The 22402-nt window shown below is 43.2% G+C and overlaps 1 protein-coding gene across 4 annotated transcripts in view; it reads right to left on the reverse strand.

Moving 5' to 3' along the window:
- LOC106602554 (alpha-(1,6)-fucosyltransferase) overlaps window positions 1-22402 on the reverse strand; it is a 120152-nt gene that overhangs the window by 30047 nt on the left and 67703 nt on the right. For 3 of the 4 annotated variants that reach the window (XM_014195245.3, XM_014195254.3, XM_014195263.3), the window contains one exon: window positions 1153-1764. In XM_014195245.3, coding sequence (XP_014050720.1) covers window positions 1153-1355 — 203 coding nt within the window. In that variant the 5' untranslated portion in view covers window positions 1356-1764. Of the gene's footprint in view, window positions 1-1152; window positions 1765-2022; window positions 2045-22402 lie in introns of those variants that run through there. The other variant, XM_014195269.3, reaches the window with a different exon arrangement.

Below are 22402 nucleotides of genomic sequence, written 5' to 3' on the forward strand. Positions count from 1 at the left end.
AGCAGGCTAAGTACAATGGAGTGTGAGAGAGAAAAAGAGAGGGAGGATGTGTGTGTAATGTGCGCATGCCTGTGTGTGTGTGTGTGTGTGTGTGAGCGTGCCAGTGTACGAGTTTGAGAGTACATTTGTGAATGTGTCTCAAATCAGCCCGCTCTAAGAACAACTTCTGCACAACCTTTCCTTTACTTTGAACAACCTTTTGAAACGTTAAATTAGGACAGACCCGATCACTTCACAACTCTGACTGTTGCTTCCGGCTTGAATCAAATCAGCATGCCAGTGTTTGAGGGCCAGAATACGGCATCTGACAAGCGCAATAACAGAACAGCTTTTCTCACGGCCTTTAGACACAGCCCATCAGCCCAGGTTGGCACCCTGTCCATCACGTATCACAACATGCCATCATCTTACACTACACCATAGCTACCATGACAGGCACTGACATTACACGGATTTAGTTCCGGGTTTGTAAACAGCCGTAAGGAAAGGAAATACTCTGACGTTAGACTACCTTAACCCACGTCTCATCAGAACACAACAGAAATGGACCACTGATCAGACCACCACCAACAGCTTGGGAGAGAGAATACTGAAAAGAGAGGAGACATACTGCAGTACTCTGATGTAAGACTACATCTAACCTGGAAGTGAACTTCAGTGATGTGAAGTGTAATTTAGGTTAGTCTCATTGAGACAAAATCTATTTTTTCAAGAGAGACAGGGACCAACCGAGAGAGCAGCAGGGGAACAATATTTGAGACAAATATCAGACATACTGTAAAAACTTACAGACATAGACAAACCATAAAATACATTTCTTTGGACGTAGAGACACAAACATTTCAATGACAGAAACATACAAACATGTAAACTTAGACTACAGAATCGAACCAAGAACGGTAATGTAAAGATCACAGATGAGCAACACGTGGATCAATGGGTCAGTGAAGTCATGATGCATAACATCTCATAGTAGAAACAGAAGGAGAGGAGAGAGAGTGAGCCAGAACCTGAGAGAGACAGAGAAAGAGAAAGCCACAAGTAGAGACAAAGATAGGGAGGAAGAGAGAGAAACGGAGCGAGAGTGAGAAAGGCAGAAACGGAAAGAAAGCCAAACTCAGTCAGTGTGTTAGTCACGGCCACGCGTCTCACCTGAGTGTCTCAGCCATGCGTCTCAGGTCCTCGTTCTGCTGTTTCAGTCTCTCCAGCTTGGCCAGGATCTTGGACAGCTCTCTGCTGGATCTCTCCGGGTGCTCGCTGTCCTTCACAAGGTGACCTCCGATGTAAAACAGCAGTGTGCCCCAAGCCAGGAGCACAAGCATGATCCAGCGCCACGAACCTGCCCATGGGCGCATCTTTCACCCCTCTGGGGCCTCTGGGGCTGGGGTGGAGGGGTGAGGGATGGGGGAGGGGGGAGGGGGGGGGGTGAGCAGCACTCCCGTCACAATAGGCCTTGAGGCATGGTGAGAATGCCGGAGGGCGTAGGGGGGTGAAGGAGGGGGGAGGACGGAGATGGTGAGACGTAGTTCAGGTAGGGTTGGTGGGGTTAGTTAATGCATGGCTATGGTTCCTCCAGAGAGTTAGGATGTCCAAGTCCTCTCTGTCTCTGGTCTAGGCTGGACTGGGCGTGTGTTGATCCTGGGTCTGGTAGTCCGGTCAGCTCACTGATGTCACCCTCTGTGTCTCTGTAGCCCTGACTGACTGACTGGCAGATGGCTCAGTCTCTCTGGGTCTCTATGGAGTGGCCTTGTAGAATACTTCCCTCTGGTCAAAGAGAAAACAAAGTAGGGTTTTTTTACTGACAAAATCTGAGAGAAACCGCAGCCCTTATCTTCTTCCTCCACCCGTCCTCTCTTTCTCTGTGATAAACCAGAGTCAGGAGCCCTTCGCTATATGAATCCCCCACACAGCAGTAAACAAACGCCACATGCCACTCAGCATTACATCAACAAACTGACTGAAAACACCACAAACCCACTTCTACACACCGCAAACGCACCATTCAACTTAACACAAACCCACCGAACGCAACAACAAAAAAATCCAGCGCTGATCAGAGCACAACCAACGGCTAACAGCCTGTGAGAGAGAATAGTGAAAATAGAAACGCAGCTACCGGTACTTCCCTTGTCTAATAATAAAACTGGGTTAAACCATTGTTATGTGGAGGAGCGTGTGGATGTCAGCGCAAAGGTATCTTCCTCCCTTCTATTTGAAGAGAGATCCCCCCGCCGACACAGCTCTGTTCAGATACACTCCTCCCCCAGGACCGGGCCACACACACACAGTCTCAGAGCAGGCAGGGAGATCACACACACATCACAGGCCAGCAACGAGTTGAACGGTTCAGCAACAATTATGGATATGGCTGAATATTCTATATTCATTACAGAGGATATAGAATACTTAGCACTTCATTACAAATGACTGGCAGGCTGGCTGAATACATAAGAGACTAGTTAGTTATGGATTTCTGTGTGGAGAATATACAATGTATTATAGATTGTAGCAGTGGTTTGGTCCGAGGCGAACAAAGGGCGGACTCAATTAATTAATCAACAGACTGACCTTCAGCTGCGTAGTGCTGCCTGCTTGTCTGTCAAGTTTCAAGTACAGTGAAATGGCTTTCGTGCTCTTTCGCGACAATACAGTAATCAACATCGGTAGTACTATACATTATTTCTTTTTTAGTCAAGTGGAACAAAAACACACGAGAAATAGAAATAAGAAGAACCACGAGAAGGTAAGCACAGTAAACTATATACAGGGTCAGTTCCAGGGCCAGTGCCAATACCATACTGTATGTGCAGTTTGGGTCATAAAAGTGCATCGAAATGACTTGGGAACTGTGAACACTTTGGAGAGTTGTGTGACCACTTGGAGTTCGTCCTCTCACACAAACCTTTGTAAGAAAAATATGTTGCACCTACCCAACATTTTCCAGGAATATTTTATCATGTTCCTGAATGTTTCCAGAGTATTTTAAGATTCAGTTATCAACAAATGCGGTGAACAGTACAGTAAATTAAAAAGGCACATCAAATCAACAGTGTAATGTTCGGATTAAATATTGTGTCAGGTGAACTGTTGTGTTCTCAACTTTGGTCTAATCATTTTCCCATAATCTTCAAGCTGTTCACTTTCAATTTCTTCACTCTTAGAAAAAAAGGTGCTATCTAGAACCTTAATGGGTTCTTCAGCTGTCCCCATAGGAGAACCCTTTAAAGAACCCTTTTTGGTTGAAGGTAAAACCCTTTTGGAACCAAAAGGGTTCAACCTGGACCAGAAAGGTTTCTACCTGGAACCAAAAAGGGTTCTCCTTTGGGGATAGCCAAATAACCCTCTTGGAACCCTTTTTTCTAAGAGTGTACCATGCTTATGCTAATGCATTTAATATTTATTCTGTAAGAAACATTTCAATTTAGCCCTACCCATATAGGCCAATTCCCACAAGTGTAAAGGGAAAAGATGACTTCAACTTTTCTAATTGTCAATACTTATGTACCTATGTTGACTCAACAAATATCAACGTGTTTAATCAACTTAGAAATTCACAACCAAAAAGTAAAATCAACTGAAACAGCTGTGTTGACTAAACATGTCAAGTTCAGATGTTTCTCTCTCTCTCTACCACATTTCTCTCTCTCTACCACATCTCTCTCTTTCTCTACCACACCTCTCTTTCTCTCATCTCTCTCCTCTACCACATCTCTCTCTCTACCACATTTCTCTCTCTCTACCACATCTCTCTCTTTCTCTACCACACCTCTCTTTCTATCTCATCTCTCTCTCCTCTACCACATCTCTCTCTCTACCACATCTCTCTCTCCTCTACCACATCTATCTCTCTCTACCACATCTATCTCTCTCTACCACATCTCTCTCTTTTTCTATCTCATCTCTCTCTCCTCTACCACATCTCTCTATCCCTACCACATATCTCTCTCTACCATATCTCTCGCTCTCCTCTACCACATCTATCTCTCTCCTCTACCACATCTCTCTCTCTCTCTCCTCTACCACATCTCTCTCTCTCTCTCTCTCTCTCCTCTACCACATCTCTCTCTCTCTCTCCTCTACCACATCTCTCTCTCTCTCCTCTACCAGATCTCTCCCTCTCTCTCCTCTACCACATCTCTCCCTCTCTCTCCTCTACCACATCTCTCTCTCTCTCTCCTCTACCACATCTCTCTCTCTCTCTCCTCTACCACATCTCTCTCTCTCTCTCTCTCCTCTACCACATCTCTCTCTCTCTCCTCTACCACATCTCTCTCTCTCTCTCCTCTACCACATCTCTCTTTCTCTCTCCTCTACCACATCTCTCTTTCTCTCTCCTCTACCACATCTCTCTCTCTCTCTCCTCTACCACATCTCTCTCTCTCTCTCCTCTACCACATCTCTCTCTCTCTCTCCTCTACCACATCTCTCTCTCTCTCTCCTCTACCACATCTCTCTCTCCTCTACCACATCTCTCTCTCCTCTACCACATCTCTCTCTCCTCTACCACATCTCTCTCTCCTCTACCACATCTCTCCCTCTCTCTCCTCTACCACATCTCTCCCTCTCTCTCCTCTACCACATCTCTCCCTCTCTCTCCTCTACCACATCTCTCCCTCTCTCTCCTCTACCACATCTCTCTCTCTCTCTCTCTCTCTACCACATCTCTCTCTCTATCACGTCTCTCTTTCTCTCCCTCTCTCACCAACACTGCTAGGCCTGTATGATCAATGCTCAACCACTGGCCTAGTGCCTATATCCCATTCCAGCTACAGTTGTAATCCTGAATGCTGATTGTAAATGACATTGTTTCAATAGAACATCTCATTAAATAGTCAATATTTGTTTTGCTATTAAATAACTGCTTTAAGCTACTTAAAGCTTCCACCTGGCAGTATCACTGTGATTATATGTATGCTGCCACAGACACACACACAGACACACACACCCTAGGGTTTCTGTTAGGAACATGTTGGTGCTGGACAACGTGACCAGGAAGATTAAGAAATCTAAGAAATGTACCGTACCCATATGCATTGGGTGTGTAACCCATTAGGCCATCCACCCACGGCGCTCAGAATGACACAAATCACATTTAGATGATGGGGTTAATCTGAAAAAAATATACCACTCCTGTAATGAAGCATCCAACAAAACGAAATGCAATTCACGGGAAAAAGGCAAAACCCCATTCTAAAACAGAGCACCTGAAGCGAGCAGCATATATATGACAGATATGAACATCCCTGTCAGAAAGAGTGAATCTAAAGAGGCAACAACGAGGATGGGTTGCTCATATGACTAGGATTTGGCTTCTGGATATTGAAAGAACGTTGATGAAAAACAAGAGGACAGGAGAAAATGGCATAATGAGGGCGTCTTTCATAAGCACCGTGCATGGGAAAAGGCCTAGCTGATTGTTGTCTTGCGGCTGTCTTGCGGCATCGAAAACATGTGTGAAGATAATGTGTCTTCTGTATAATAAAAAATGTCAGGACACAAAAAGAAGGGGACGGGTGCGCGGCGAAGAGAGAACAGGTACTTCTCTCTCCAGAATGCACTCAGCTGTCTCCCACCAATTCTTCCACATTCATTGTTTCATGTGAATTGTTTGCCGCTTGAGCGTTTCTTTTTTTTTTTAATCAATTCCCCATTACATATGTCACCAGTAGCAAACGTACCGTTAATCCCCGTCATTTGGTTACATTAATTTCTGTTAATGCGCTGTATTCCTAATTAGGCCTACAGTCATTTACCATTCTCAGAGTGGAAACGTTGCTTGCAGAGTTCTGTTTCACTTGTGAGAAGCAAGTTCGGGTTTATTTTATAACCATCATTTACGAGTTGTCAATTTTTTTGTTCATTGTCTTTTAATTTGGAGTGCTCCATGTGAACAATGAGGGTTGGTCTGGTTTCTCTGTCCTGATAATGTTGAGGGAGTGCGCGCCTGGGCAAGCATAGAAGTACCTGGCCTGCTACGTGGAAATGTAGGAAAGTGCCCATTTGATTTCTGGATGTCTTAGTCACCATGTTCACCACTAATAAGCTGAGCTTCTCAAGCCATTCTTTATTCACCTCACACAGGTGTGAAATATCCATTGCAAATGATAGGCCTACTTTGAGGAACTATTAGTCTATCTGAAAAATCTTCCCAACAATCCCCCTCGTCGATAATCACCAAGCCTCGGCGTGAAAGAGCAAAATATCATCATCTGATGATCCCATATATCCAGTGGAAACGTCTTAAAATACCTTTCCCTTGAGCAAAAACAGTTGTCTGTCCCGAGCTCACTGGTTTGGGACAGTCTGAGGGCCCAGAATAGGCTAGTTGATACAATGTTGCAAGTTCCCTATAGACATCTTCTAACCTGAGCCAGTTGGTTGATTTGATACAATGTTGCAAGTTCCCTATAGACAGCTTCTAACCTGAGCCAGTTGATTGATTTGATACAATGTTGCAAGTTCCCTATAGACATCTTCTAACCTGAGCCAGTTGGTTGATTTGATACAATGTTGCAAGTTCCCTATAGACATCTTCTAACCTGAGCCAGTTGATTGATTTGATACAATGTTACAAGTTCCCTATAGACAGCTTCTAACCTGAGCCAGTTGATTGATTTGATACAATGTTACAAGTTCCCTATAGACAGCTTCTAACCTGAGCCAGTTGATTGATTTGATACAATGTTACAAGTTCCCTATAGACAGCTTCTAACCTGAGCCAGTTGATTGATTTGATACAATGTTGCACTTCACTAGCAATAGCTCAAGTCAAGACAGATAGAAAGGAAGGCATATGCGCTGAGTAGAGAGATTATTGCGATTGAAAGAACCCGAATTTTCATCAGTATATTTTCTAAACATTTTATTTGTCGGCTTTATATATTTTAATAAGTTGACATTGGAAGTTATAGACCAACGGCTGCAGTGGCCATCTATGAGTTAGTCGCCATTGATCCCGGTGTATCAATGTGTCCATCAAGCAAGGTAAGATATGCCTCATATTATGAAATAAAATACTCAGGTTTCAAACAATTAAGTATGTTGTCAAAATGCATACTGCCTCCAGCTCACATTGTAAAGTAGTGGGTGATGCGTTGATAGCCTGCCTACCGTTGTTTTTTATCCCGGTCAATCTGTCCACTTTTATTTATCAGCTTTTCATTTTTTACAGCCATGGCCAAAAGCCGGAAATTACCGGCGCACGCACACACACAGAGGACAGTAATAAACCTTATCAGGCCAGTAGCAACAGATGATATGCTGTTATATGGGCCATGATGGTAGACCGAATGAAAGTCAACAGTCTGGGGAAAGGAAAGGACACTGAACGTTCGCTCACTGGTGGCCATTTTACACGGACATACAGAACGGCCCATCTCCTGTTCCTGTAGCGTGAGGCAGGGTGCCAAATCAAATATTTTTGGTCATATATACATATTTAGCAGATGTTATTGTGGGTGTAGCAAAATGCTTGTGTTCCTAGCTCCAACAGAGCAGTATTATCTAACAACTCATACAAGTACATGTAAAAGTACACCCCTTGGACAAGACGCTAGTCTGTACAGTACAAATAACAGTATGTTCTGTATTTGTGACAGTTTGGAACAATCTGCAGGGTATTTATATAGGCAAACTAGGGCTGACCCCATTTAGTTGACTGGTCGATTCTTTGGTCGATAGGCTGTTGGCTGACAGATTTCTTTAGTCGAGCAGTAGCAAAGACACCTGTCTGAATCGAGTCTGTCTGAGTGGACTAATCCATTGTGGAGGCTGTTGGATAGTGGTCGCTGTCTGCGATTCTGAAACACATCAGTGTGTTATTGAATTGGCATCTTTTCCCTGGACCATGTTGCTATGTGCATAACAGCAAAGTTAATCAGCATATTGGTGTTGAGAACAATGCAGCAGAGTTAGGAAACGAGAAAACAGCCCTTGCTTTAATTGTCTAAGAAAAGTGAGGAGAGAGGACACCCCAATTGAATTAGGTCTATCATCAATAGTCTAACTGTTAAATGTGCCTGGCTTTACAAAACATTAACTTACTGTACAAGTATATCAACAAAAATAAGACAGATCCTGCTTCTGTTGCCTTTTTGAGTGTTTGGTTGATTGCTTCCTGATTCCGTGAGCACCGAGCCTTTATAATAATAACCCTCCCTTTTTCCTTGATCTCCTTCGTATTGTTAGTATTACTATTATTACAAATATTATTATGATCATCATTATAATAATAGTAATGTCATTATCATTAGTAGGTTTAGTATAGCAGCTTTGTATAACCACCATTGAGCTGTAGGCCTAAGAGTGCATCCTGTTTAGTCTTAATACGGTAACTTACTTAGGCCTATATTTTAGTACTGACAAAGGCTACTGTATCAATCAATCATTTATTCGTTCATGTCAACACACAGCCTACGAGTCATTCATGACGTGACATGCAATCAAGCATTTTAGTTTAAAATGAGTTTATAATTGGCATAAACAATAAATAGGCCTAAACCGTTCCATTTCAGAAATTGCATTCACGAATGAACGCGACTGTTTTTCGTCTTTGCTGTAATAAAGGTTGTACAAAAAAAAACGTTACAACAGACTCTCTGGTAGGCTTATAATTTATTTTGTGTTGTTTACACAGTTCCAAACGGTCTGAAAAATGATATTGTAATCTAACAGCACCAGTTTGGGACACATAATATGCACGCAGTGCCTGCTCCTTACCTTCTTTTTCTAGATCTCCAGTATTTTCTACAACTAGTCAAATTTATACCACACATCTGACTTCCCCTTTACCTCCTGCTCAACCAGTAAACATTCCCCTGTTTCATGTTTTTTTGTCACATCCTCTGCATCAATATTGCTGTCACGTGTTATGGTGTTCAGAGTTTGTTATAACCAATTTATTGATGTGATTATGATATGCTATAGTTCAGGCCCTATTGGTCACATGCATGCGAAGCATACATGCATCATGTAAAGAGAGCAAGGGTTGAGGGAATAGGAATTTCGGTAACATAACTTTTCAGTCAGAAATGGCTGTAATTATGTTGCAGCTTCAGCAACACGGACAGTGCAATACACACTGATGTTCTGTGGTGGTCGCTGCAGCACGGAGGAGAGAGAGAGAAGTGCTAGTCACACAGTCACTCACTGTCTTTTTTTTTTACATCGCAGGAAGTCTGAGTCAGGCGGCACAATCAAATCAATTGCTGGTTGGACTCCCTCCATTTGCCTTAATTATTTAATCAAACAGTGTGCTTAAAGCATCAGACAAGCTCAGTGCATATAGTTGATTGACTAAAACACATTTCCCCCACTGTCAATATACAGTGGGGGAAAAAAGTATTTGATCCCCTGCTGATTTTATACGTTTGCCCACTGACAAAGAAAGGATCAGTCTATCATTTTAATGGTAGGTTTATTTGAACAGTGAGAGACAGAATAACAACAAAAATATCCAGAAAAACGCATGTTAGAAATGTTATAAATTGATTTGCATTTTAATGAGGGAAATAAGTATTTGACCCCCTCTCAATCAGAAAGATTTCTGGCTCCCAGGTGTCTTTTATACAGGTAACGAGCTGAAATTAGGAGCACACTCTTAAAGGGAGTGCTCCTAACCACAGCTTGTTACCTGTAAAAAAGACACCTGTCCACAGAAGCAATCAATCAGATTCCATACTCTCCACCATGGCCAAGACCAAAGAGCTCTCCAAGGATGTCAGGGACAAGATTGTAGACCTACACAAGGCTGGAATGGGCTACAAGACCATCGCCAAGCAGCTTGGTGAGAAGGTGACAACATTTGGTGCGATTATTTGCAAATGGAAGAAACACAAAAGAACTGTCAATATCCCTTGGCCTGGGGCTCCATGCAAGATCTCACCTCGTGGAGTTGCAATGATCATGAGAACGGTGAGGAATCAGCCCAGAACTACACGGGAGGATCTTGTCAATGATCTCAAGGCAGCTGGGTCCATAGTCACCAAGAAAATAACTGGTAACACACTACGCCGTGAAGGACTGAAATCCTGCAGCGCCCGCAAGGTCCCCCTGCTCAAGAAAGCACATATACATGCCCGTCTGAAGTTCGCCAATGAACACCTGAATGACTCAGAGGACAACTGGTGAAAGTGTTGTGGTCAGATGAGACCAAAATGGAGCTCTTTGACATCAACTCAACTCGCCGTGTTTGGAGGAGGAGGAATGCTGCCTATGACCCCAAGAACACCATCAAACATGGAGGTGGAAACATTATGCTTTGGGGGCGTTTTCTGCTAAAGGGACAGGACAACTTCACCGCATCAAAGGGACGATAGACGGGGCCATGTACCTTCAAATATTTGGTGAGAACCTCCTTCCCTCAGCCAGGGCATTGAAAATGGGTCGTGGATGGGTATTCCAGCATGACAAAGACCCAAAACACACGGCCAAGGCAACAAAGGAGTGGCTCAAGAAGAAGCATATTAAGGTCCTGGAGTGGCCTAGCCAGTCTCCAGACCTTAATCCCATAGAAAATCTGTGGAGGGAGCTGAAGGTTCGAGTTGCCAAACATCAGCCTCGAAACCTTAATGACTCGGAGATCTGCAAAGAGGAGTGGGACAAAATCCCTCCTGAGATGTGTGCAAACCTGGTGGCCAACTACAAGAAACGTCTGACCTCTGTGATTGCCAAAAAGGGTTTTGCCACCAAGTACTAAGTCATGTTTTGCATAGGGGTCAAATACTTATTTCCCTCATTAAAATGCAAATCATTTTCTAACATTTTTGACATGCGTTTTTCTGGATTTTTTTGTTGTTATTCTGTCTCTCACTGTTCGAATAAACCTACTATTAAAATTATAGACTGATCATTTCTTTGTAAGTGGGCAAATGTACAAAATCAGCAGGGGATCAAATACTTTTCCCCCCCACTGTATGGAAAAATACCCGTACATTCTTTTTTGACCGTTGTTGAATGCAAACAGATGGGAGATAGAACATACAGTACATGTGTGGTAATGTAACCTATCCTTTGGAGTGTTCGGAGCTACATGCACTAGACCAATGGATGAGTAACAACAAGGTACTAAAATGAAACGTTACACCTGAACGATAATGTGATGATAATGCGAAAGGTTGCTGGTTTGAATTCCCGAGCCGACTAGGTGAAAAATCTGCCGATGTGCTGTAAAGCAAGGCACTTAACCCTAGTTGCTCTGCATAACAGTGTCCACAAAATGACTTAAATGTGTCTGTTCTCCCTTAGTTTGATAATCGTTTTACCTACCACTCAGCCAATGGCTGCGTTGGATTCAGTTTGCTCTGCATCTCTCAGCCAATGGTGGCATCTAATTCCATTTGTACTGCCTCTCTCAGCCAATGAATAATTGAGTCGGTGCCATATTATACCAGTACAGCACTGAGCCCGAGTTCAGCCCCGTCACAGTCAAAAAGAAGTGACGAGGAACTGCATCTTTTATAAATATTAGCCTTTATTAATATTCAACATCAGGAGAATGAGAAGGAAGGAGACTTCTTTTGGCACCCTAATCAAAGTAAGCTTAACTCTCATTCTTTCTCTCTTTCTCCTCTCCAGAGCGAAGGGATGCTATATGGGTTAGGCAACAACCCTAATCTCTCTCTCTCGCTGAAAAAATACTGTATGGGTAGGTAACGAACCTATGCATAGTAAGAAACTAGGCTACCTTGTCCTTAGATGATTCTAGTAAGTACCTGTCTCTCAGGGGTATTCTATAACAGCAGTAGTGTATGCGTAACCTTTATTTAAACTAGGCAAGTCAGTTAAGAACAAATTCTTATTTACAATGACGGCCTACACCGGCCAAAACTGGGGAAATATTTTCGCTGCCCTATGGGACTCCCAATCACGGCTCGATTGTGATACAGCCTGGAATCGAACCAGGGTGTCTGTAGTGACGCCTCAAGCACTGAGATGCAGTGCCATACACCGCCGCGCCACTCGGGAGCCCAAGTGTAACGTCTGTTGGTCTCTAGTCCTCCAATGTCCACACCCTCTCAGGGTCCCGCCATGAGCTCTGTTCTGTTCAATGGTCTGTTATTCTGTTCCTAAGGTAGGTTACACACATCACGGTAAAATACTTGACCTATACCACTCCCCCACCCAACTCTCCTAATCTCTGATATGAATGTCTATTTTCCTGGTGAAAACGGATATTTGCATTGGGGGGAATCTTGCATTTTGGCTGCACCTCAAGGTTGATTGAACACTTTAATTTCCCACAGTGAAGTGAAATTTGAGAATCCAAATGGATGTTGTGTTATTCATGATAATGGAGGATGACAGTGCTGTGCTGTTATTGTAGGCAGTAACACACACACACACACACACACACACACACACACACACACACACACACACACACACACACACACACACACACACACACACACACACACACACACACACACACACACAGTATTCTCTTCTCTTAGGGAACTAAAGCAGTGCTATGCCTCCAGGGCTTAACTCTAAACCTGCTAAACTAGGACGAGTGGGAAACCGAGGTGTCATCAAGAGTGCCTTCCACCGCAGTACTGTAAGTAAGCCAAGCCAGCCAAGAAGATTGGTGCTGTTTGGGTTTGCGTGTGTTTGAGTTTGTGTTTGCGTGTGTGCACGTGTGTTTGAGGCCCGGGCTGAGGCTGATCTGGATGTGTGTAGTCCTCCTATAGCAGCTCGGTTCCGCCGGAGTGGAAGTTAGAGGTTAGAGGTCAGGGACCAGCTCAGGCCATCCAAGAGGCTTTCACCTCAGTCTGTCTAAGCCTCACTCCATCTTCTAACCATCCCACTCAGAAACGTTAGAATAAAGCTGGTATAGACATGTATAGTACCTATGCCAGCCTCAGTGCTGGCTACTTCTGCTTCACTAGAGATAGAAAAGTAATGTCCGCTTACTGTTAAAAGCCCATGGACTGACACATGACCAGTGTTGGCCAGCGGGCTGTGTGCTAGTAGTGAAAGAAAGACACGGAGGTAAGGCTCTAGTTACATCATAGGCATCGGAGCCACTGAAGCAGCACTGAAACAGGAGCCTGGATGCCAGAGCAGGTTGACGTTTATTGGGATGAATCTTGTCCTGGAGGCAGAGCTGAGCCATTTCCACTAGATGGACCAGAGGCAAAGTCAAAACAAAAATTTGCTTTTTTTCTTAATTTAAGGTTAGGGTTAGCATAAGGTTAAGGTTAGGGTAGGGTTAGGTTTAAAATTAGATTGTATTACTTTGTGGCTGTGCCAGCTAGTTACTACCCTGCAGAGCTTACTCCAGTGTAGCGGTCTTCACGGAATGTCACTGGTCTGGGTTGGATCTGATATGATTGTCACGGATCTCGGGTAATTTGAACCGACTTGTCCGGAAGGGTCCGTACAGATTATTTTTATGGCTCTATACAAAGAAATGCCAATTGAAAAAAGGTCAAACGAAACAAAGTGCAGCTAGTTTGCAGTATTTCCAGCTTCAGTTTGAAGTGATTGTGTTAGCTGTGTTGTTGGCTAGCTCCTCTGAAAAACAGTGTCCTGACGAGAGAGCACATTTTCTATGCCAGGCAAAATCGTGCCTCATTAGCTCATTGTTATGGATGTATCCAAATAAATGTCACTAGAAAACAGCTTAAACAAATGCAGCTACTGTTGTTATTCTGTCTGCTCTGTTTGACGTGACTGGAAGTTAGCCGTAGTTGGCTGGCTAGCAAGCAAGGGTTAAGAACGTTGCCAGCCAGTATGGCAATGGAACATTTAGAATGACTGACTGGGTCGTGTCCATAGATACAGAACAAAAAGACTGAACAACTGGGTTGCATCTCTGGCAACCCTAGATTTGTGTCGGGACTATATCTTGTGGAAGGATGAAATGGTACGAATAGATGAATCAAAATAAGGAAAATGAAAATATGTCGATCATTATTTGAATATGTTGTCCTCGAAGCTGGTGTTTGGAGTATATACTGGCACGGTTTGCCAACACCCGAGCCAATATATCCAACAAACACCGGCTGCTCGGGCATTATCACGTAACTGTAAGATGAGAAAGCGCATGCACTGCAGCTTCAATTATTATTTATTTATTTAACCTTTATTTAACTAGGCAAGTCCGAACAAATTCTTATTTTCAATGACTGCCTAACAAAAGGCAAAAGGCCTCGTGGGGACAGGGGCCTGGGATAAAAAAATAAAAAATACAATATAAATATAGGACAAAACACACATCACAACAAGAGAGACAACACAACACTACATAAAGAAAGACTTAAGACAACAACAGAGCATGGCAGCTGCACAACATGGTAGCAGCTCAAAACATGGTACAAATATTATTGGGCACAGACAACAGCACAAAGGCCAAGAAGGTAGAGACAACAACACATCACGCAAAGCAGACACAACTGTCAGTAAGAGTGTCCATGATTGAGTCTTTGAATGAAGAGATTGAGATAAAACTGTCCAGTTTGAGTGCTTGATGCAGCTCGTTCCAGTCGCTAGCTGCAGCGAACTGAAAAGAGGAGCGACCCAGGGATGTGTGTGCTTTGGGGACCTTTAACAGAAAGTGACTGGCAGAACGGCTGTTGTATGTGGAGGATGAGGGCTGCAGTAGATGTCAGATAGGGGGGAGTGAGGCCTAAGAGGGTTTTATAAATAAGCATCAACCAGTGGGTCTTGCGGCAGGTATACAGAGATGACCAGTTTACAGAGGAGTATAGAGTGCAGTGATGTGTCCTGTAAGGAGCATTGGTGGCAAATCTGATGGCCGAATGGTAAATAACATCTAGCCGCGAGAGCACCCTTACCTGCCGATCTATAAATGATGTCTCCGTAATCTGGGTAGGATGGTCATCTGAATCAGGGTTAGTTTGGCAGCTGGGGTGAAAGAGGAGCGATTATGATAGAGGAAACCAAGTCTAGATTTAACTTTAGCCTGCAGCTTTGATACATACTGAGAGAAGGACAGCGCACCGCCTAGCCATACTCCCACGTACTTGTATGAGATGACTAACTCAAGCTCTAAACCCTCAGAGGTAGTAATCACACCTGTGGGGTGAGGGGCATTCTTCTTACCAAACCACATGATCTTTGTTTTGGAGGTGTTCAGTACAAGGTTAATGGCAGAGAAAGCTTGTTGGACACTAAGAAAGCTTTGTTGAAGAGCATTTAACACAAGATCCGGGGAGGGGCCAGCTGAGTATAAGACCATATCATCTGCATATAAATGGATGAGAGAGCTTCCTACTGCCTGAGCTATGTTGTTGATGTAAATTGAGAAGACGGTGATGCCTAGGATCGAGCCTTGGGGTACTCCCTTGGTGACAGGCAGTGGCTGAGACAGCAGATTTTCTGACTTTATACACTGCACTCTTTGAGAGAGGTAGTTAGCAAACCAGGCCAAAGACCCCTCAGAGACAACAATACTCCTTAGCCAGCCCACAAGAATGGAATGGTCTACCATATCAAAAGCTTTGGCCAAGTCAATAAAAATAGCAGCACAATATTGCTTAGAATCAAGGGCAATTGTGACATCATTGAGGACCTTTAAGGTTGCAGTGACACATCCATAACCTGAGTGGAAACCAGATTACATACCCGAGAGAATACTATAGACATCAAGAAAGCCAGTCAGTTGATTATTGACAAGTTTTTCCAACACTTTTGATAATCAGGGCAAAATAGAAATAGGCCTATAACAGTTAGGATCAGCTTCATCTCCCCCTTTAAATAAATGACGAACTGTGGCTGCCTTCCAAGCAATGGGAACCTCCCCAGAAAAGAGAGACAGGTTAAAAAGGTTGGAGATAGGCTTGGACATCATAGGGGCAGCAACCTTCAAGAAGAAAGGGTCTAAACCATCTGACGCAGATGTTTTTTTGGGGTCAAGTTTAAGGAGCTCCTTTAGCACCTCGGACTCAGCGACCACCTGCAGGGAGAAACTTTGTAGCGGGACAGGGGAAAATTGGGAGAAGCATTGGGTATAGTCACATTAGAAGGGGTGGGAAATTAGGAAATGTTGGACAGGCAAGGAGGCATGTCTGAGTCAAATAGGAATCCCGACTTAATGAAGTGGTGATTAAAGAGCTCAGCCATGTGCTTCTTGTCAGTAACAACCAAATCATCAACATTAAGGGACATGAGCAGCTGTGAGGAGGAGGGTTTATTCTCCAGGAGTTTAACAGTTTTCCAGAACTTCTTCAGGTTAGACCCACAGAGAGAGAACTGCTCCTTAAAGTAACTAACTTTGGCCTTTCCGGATAGCCTGAGTGCACTTATTTCTCATTTGCCTGAATGATAGCCAGTCAGCTTGAGTATGCGTGTGCCGAGCCCTTCGCCAAATGCAATTCTTGAGGTGGAGTAACTCTGCAAGATCACGGTCGAACCAGGGGTTGAACCTGTTTTTAATTCTCATTTTCTTTATGGGGGCGTGTTTGTTAACAATACCACTGAAAAAAATAAAAAAAGAAGGTCCATGCGTCTTCGACAGAGGGGATCAAGCTGATTCTATACCATTTTACAGAGGCCAGTTCATGAAGGAAGGCTTGCTCATTAAATCAGGACAGGTCATTTCACTGAGCAGCCATTATGAACACTGGCTGTAAAACAGTGATCACTAAGGTCATTACTAGAGGTCGGCCGATTAATCGGAATGGCCGATTTCAAGTTTTCATAACAATCGGTAATCGGTATTTTTGGCCACCGATTTGCTGAATTTTTTTATAAAAAAAAATATAGAGATATTTTTTTACACCTTTATTTAACTAGGCAAGTCAGATTAAGAACACATTCTAATTTTCAATGACGGCCTAGGAACGGGGGTTAACTGCCTTGTTCAGGGGGGATTTGTTTTTGCAACCTTCCGGTTACTAGTCCAAAGCTCTAACCACCTGCCTTACATTGCACTCCACAAGGAACCTGCATGGCAGGCTGACTATCTGTTATGCGAGGGCAGCAAGAAGCCAAGGTAAGTTGCTAGCTAGCATTAAACTTATCTTATAAAAAACGATCAATCTTAACATAATCACTAGTTAACTACACATGGTTGATGATATTACTAGTTTATCTAACGTGTCCTGCGTTGCATATAATTGATGCGGTGCCTGATAATTTCTCATTGAATCAAAGCCTACGTCGACAAACGGGTGTTGATTTAACAAGCGCATTTGCGAAAAAAGCACTGTCGTTGCACCAATGTACCTAACCATAAACATCAATGCCTTTCTTTAAAACTAATACACAAGTATATATTTTTAAACCTGCATATTTAGTTAATATTGCCTGCTAACATGAAATTGTGTCACTTATCTTGCGTTCATTTCACGCAGTCACGGTATATGCAACAGTTTGGGCCGCCTGGCTCGTTGCGAACTAATTTGCCCGAATTTTACGTAATTATGACATAACATTGAAGGTTGTGCAATGTAACAGGAATATTTAGACTTAGGGATGCAACCCGTTAGATAAAATACGGAATGGTTCCATATTTCACTGAAAGAAAAAACGTTTGTTTTTGAGATGATAGTTTCCGGATTCGACCATATTAATGACCTAAGGCTCGTATTTCTGTGTGTTATTATGTTATAATTAAATCTATGATTTGATATTTGATAGAGCAGTCTGACTGAGCGGTGGTAGGCACCAGCACGCTCGTAAGCATTCATTCAAACAGCACTTTCGTGCGTTTTGCCAGCAGCTCTTCGCTGTGCTTCAAGCTGTTTATGACTTCAAGCCAGCTGGGTATAATTTGTGGAACGTTCCAACAGGAATCTATTACAAAAACTTTGTAAATAACAAGGCTGCCAAAAAACAACGCATACAAAGTTGCATAGCGGCAGAATAAGATACCGGGTAGGGAGTGGTTTATTTCATTGCGTTTTTCACTCACCACGTTTATTCCAAAAAATGTCTGTCCTCACTCTGGTTGCCTATGGACAAACATTAAGAATAAGCTATGTGGTGAGTTGATGCCTATTCGGCAGCTAGTTAGCTAGGTTTGTATGCGTTGCTACTTTGTATGCGTTGTTGGTTGGCAACCTTTTACTTTACGTTTTTTGGAACAGATTCCTGTTGGAATGTTCCACAAATTATACCCACCCCTTCAAGCCTATCAACTCCCAAGATTAGGCTGGTGTAACCGATGTGAAATGGCTAGCTAGTTAGCCGGGTGCGCGCTAATAGCGTTTCAAACGTCACTTGCTCTGAGACTTGGAGAAGTTGTTCCCCTTGCTCTGCATGGGTAACGCTGCTTCGAGGGTGGCTGTTGTCGATGTCTTCCTGGTTCGAGCCCAGGTAGGAGCGAGGAGAGGGACGGAAGCTATACTGTTACACTGGCAATACTAAAGTGCCTATAAGAACATCCAATAGTCAAAGGTATATGAAATATAAATTGTATAGAGAGAAATAGTCCTATAATTCCTATAATAACTACAACCTAAAACGTCTTACCTGGGAATATTGAAGACTCATGTTAAAAGGAACCACCAGCTTTCATATGTTCCCATGTTCTGAGCAAGGCACTTAAACGTTAGCTTTCTTACATGGCACATATTACACTTTTACTTTCTTCTCCAACACTTTGTTTTGCATTATTTAAACCAATTTGAACATGTTTCATTATTTATTTGAAGCTAAATTGATTTTATTTATGTATTATATTAAGTTAAAATAAGTCTTCATTCAGTATTGTTGTAATTGTCATTATTACAAATAAATCTTATTATTTTTTTAATTTTTTTTTAATCGTCCGATTAATAGGTAGCGATTTTTTTGGTCCTCCAATAATTGGTATCGGCGTTGAAAAATCATAAATCGGTCGACCTCTAGTCATTACAGAAAACACCAGAATGATACCTATCAGGATTATTTGCGAGGATAACATTGAGGAGAGTAGTCTTTTCTGGGTGTTTGGAGTCATACCTTGTGGGATTGGTGATAATCTGAGAAAGATTTAGGGAGTCCCATTGCTTTAGGACTTGGTCAGGTGGTTTAAGCATGTCCCAGTTTAGATCACCTAGCAGGACAAATTCAGACTTAGTGTAAGGGGCCAGGAGAGAGCTTAGGGCAGGTAGGCTACAGGCCGGTGCTGATGGAGGACGATAGCACCCAGCAACAGTCAACAAAGAGCTATTTGAAAGTTTAATGCTTAAAACCAGCAAATCAAATTGTTTGGGGACAGACTTGTTGGAGACAACCGAGCACTGAAGGTGATCCTTGGTAAAGATTGCCACTCCCCCACCTTTGGAAGCTCTGTCTTGCCGAAAAAGGTTATAACCGGAAAGGTTAACATCAGTATTCAAAACACTCTTTCTTAACCACGTCTCAGTAATGACCAACACATCTGGATTGGAGCTGTGAACCCACACTTTCAATTGATCCATTTAGGTAATAAACTTTTAGTGTTAACGTGCAGAAAACCCAGGCTTTACAAGAGCAGAAATCAGTGAAGCAGATATCAAAATTGGGGCTAGCAACAGCAGATGGGCCAGGGTGTACATGCACATTTCCAGATACCATCAACAGTAATACAATCAAGGCACAGTATAGTACAGGGAGTGCTCTGCAGTGCTGATTTATGACATCTGAGTGTGCATCAGATGGCAACAAGATCATATTGTACAGCAATTTCATCAGGTAACATGAATACAAAGCTGGCGAGAGGTGGTTAGAATAGGATGGGAGGCCAAAAGCCTGTGTAACCAACAGAGAGTCAATCCCGAGTGTGGGAACAAACATAGTCTGTCCCACGGTTGGGTAAAGATAGAAAGTTTGTAGTCAACAAAGTATGCAGGAGTCATGAGGCAAATAGCAAAAAGCACAAGAACATTTTTTAATATATAACGACCATTGTAAGTTCAGAGTCACTTGCCCCAACAGTGCGTGTGTGCTGGAGGCGAGTGAAAGCTCGGAAGAAAGGGGTGAGTGTGGTGGAGGTACCTGTACCCGACAGAGGGAGACAGACAAGGGCAGACGGTGAACAGATCGCCAGGTGGAATCCAAGCAGAAGCGCAGCAAGCAATAGGAGTAGGTGTCACACCCACTTGGGAGAAGCTTTTATTTCTGGAGGCAGATTGTAGAAATTAGCCTAGCTAGCTTAAATAGTTTCTCCAGGTTTGATGCAGTCAAGACAGGTACTACGTAATCATATTTTATGATAAATAACCGAGCTATGGCAGCTATTAGTCTACTATAGTCCGAGTGTGCTTGGCTGGTTGCTGTCTCTCGTCTCTCCCTCAGTCCTCCCTGCTCCCCGTGTGAGTACAGCCCCTCCCCTGCCTGCTAAAGCGGCTCCTCTCTCTCGCTCCTCTGGCGCCTTATCAGCTCTGGTTAATAGTCGATCCAGGGTCTGGATCCGAGAAGGTCTATACGGAACGGGTCTAGTTGTCCTCGGGTCCGTTTGGAACGGGTCTCTATATTTAAAAAGATGATGCATATCGAGTCCATGTGGGATAGCCCCAGGTCCATTTTGGAACGGGCCCAACTTTTTGGACCCGTGAAGACCTACCTCTACTCCAGTCATCCCAATAAAGGCCAACCTGCGCTGCCAGAACAGAGCTGCTGTGCCTGTCCTGCTACGGACAAACACGCCTCACAGCCAGCTATCACCTTACATCTGCAGCGTGTTTCTGGGCCATAACATACTGGACCAGTGTGTATATGTGTGTGGTGTGTCAGCGTGTGTGTGTGTACGTACTGTATGTGTGTGCATGCCTGTGTGTGATTCTTGGCTTAGCCCTGCTGTCACACCTACAGTGAGGTGGAAAAGGAGGAAGCCAGAGATCCTCTACAGTAGGGGGGCTGTGGATCTACAGTACACACACACACACACACACACACACACACTCACACAATGTAAATTAGCAAGTAATTTTAGGTCGATGGACGCAGAATTACCAGGTGGAAGGGATGCTTTTCTGATTCTCTTAAATCATAAATCGTTATATTCAATAATGTCACATTAAGTGAGCAACATCTGCTAGGCCAATCTGGTGTTTGGAGAAGCTTTAAGGTTATTTTCTAAGGAGAGAGGTTGTGTGTGTGAGTGTTTCAGTACGTGTGTTTGTGTGTATGTGTTCAGGGTTGTTTTGTTAGGAGAGGTCGTGTCCGGTCAGTGCTGTGGGAGGAGATAGGAGAACAGGCAGAGAGATAACAAACAACACATTCACAACAGCTGCATGCTGCCTTGCAGATAGGCCTCATCTGTCTGTCCTCATATAGGCTACACACTGGGCACAAACTGGTTGAATCAACGTTGTTTCAACGTATTGTGAAAAAGCCATCAACTGTTATTTTGAGGGCGAAATTTCAACCACAGGGTTATGTTATCATGGTAACCAAATTTCAACATCGACATATTGAATGTTTACCTTTAAAGAGCCACTGTGTGTTTTTCTGTTGCTCATTAGAAAAAAAATATTTTGTTCATGGATTGTTTCCTTACCAATTCCGCATTTTGGTAAATGATGGTTGTCCCCCATGAGACAGCCTATTTCACTTCCTCAAGATACCCAGTATGCATCTAAGATAACTCAAGGATGTTTTAGTTGCGCAATTTTACATCTAACTAAGGTGTTTGGTGCAGTATTTATCAAGTCAAAAAATGTGCGACGTGTTGTCATATGTAAACAGTGTCAGGGTTGCTGGGCAGGTCTGTCTCACTGTCTATGATATTGGCTAGAGAGCAATCACCGCAGCTGTTCACCCTATGTTAGTGGGCAAATGGACATCGTCAAGCACTGTTCATGACACAAACTTTGCACACTCCTCTTGTTGGTGGAGAGAATTTTGCAGGTTTAAAGCTGATTCTCTGTAATAATGGTATGTGAATAATGATGCATTTTATTTTGTAAAGTGGATTCTTGAGTCAAACAACACAACAACATTTTTAGTCACCTCCTTGTCTGAAGGACAAGTGGATTAACAGGTTAATGTCAAGCCCTGCATGTTTTTTTCTCTCCAAAGTCTCATGGAATGTAGGTCTACATTGAACACCATACATTGGCTTCTACCGTACGTGAACGATAGAACAGCTATTTCCAACCTGTTAGGGCTAGGGGGCAGTATTGACACGGCTGGATAAAAAAACATACCCGATTTAATCTGGTTACCACTCCTACCCAGTAACTAGAATATGCATATACTTATTACATATGGATAGAAAACACCCTAAATTTTCTAAAACTGTTTGAATGGTGTCTGTGAGTATAACAGAACTCATTTGGCAGGCAAAACCCTGAGACATTTTCTGACAGGAAGTGGATACCTGATGTGTTGTATTACCTTTAAACCTATCCCATTGAAAAACACAGGGGCTGAGGAATATTTTGGCACTTCCTATTGCTTCCACTAGATGTCACCAGCCTTTACAAAGTGTTTTGAGTCTTCTGGAGGGAGATCTGACCGAACAAGAGCC

This window comes from Salmo salar, chromosome 01 (genome assembly GCF_965601325.2).
Source record: "Salmo salar chromosome 01, fSalSal1, whole genome shotgun sequence".
NCBI classification, from domain to species: Eukaryota; Metazoa; Chordata; class Actinopteri; order Salmoniformes; family Salmonidae; genus Salmo; species Salmo salar.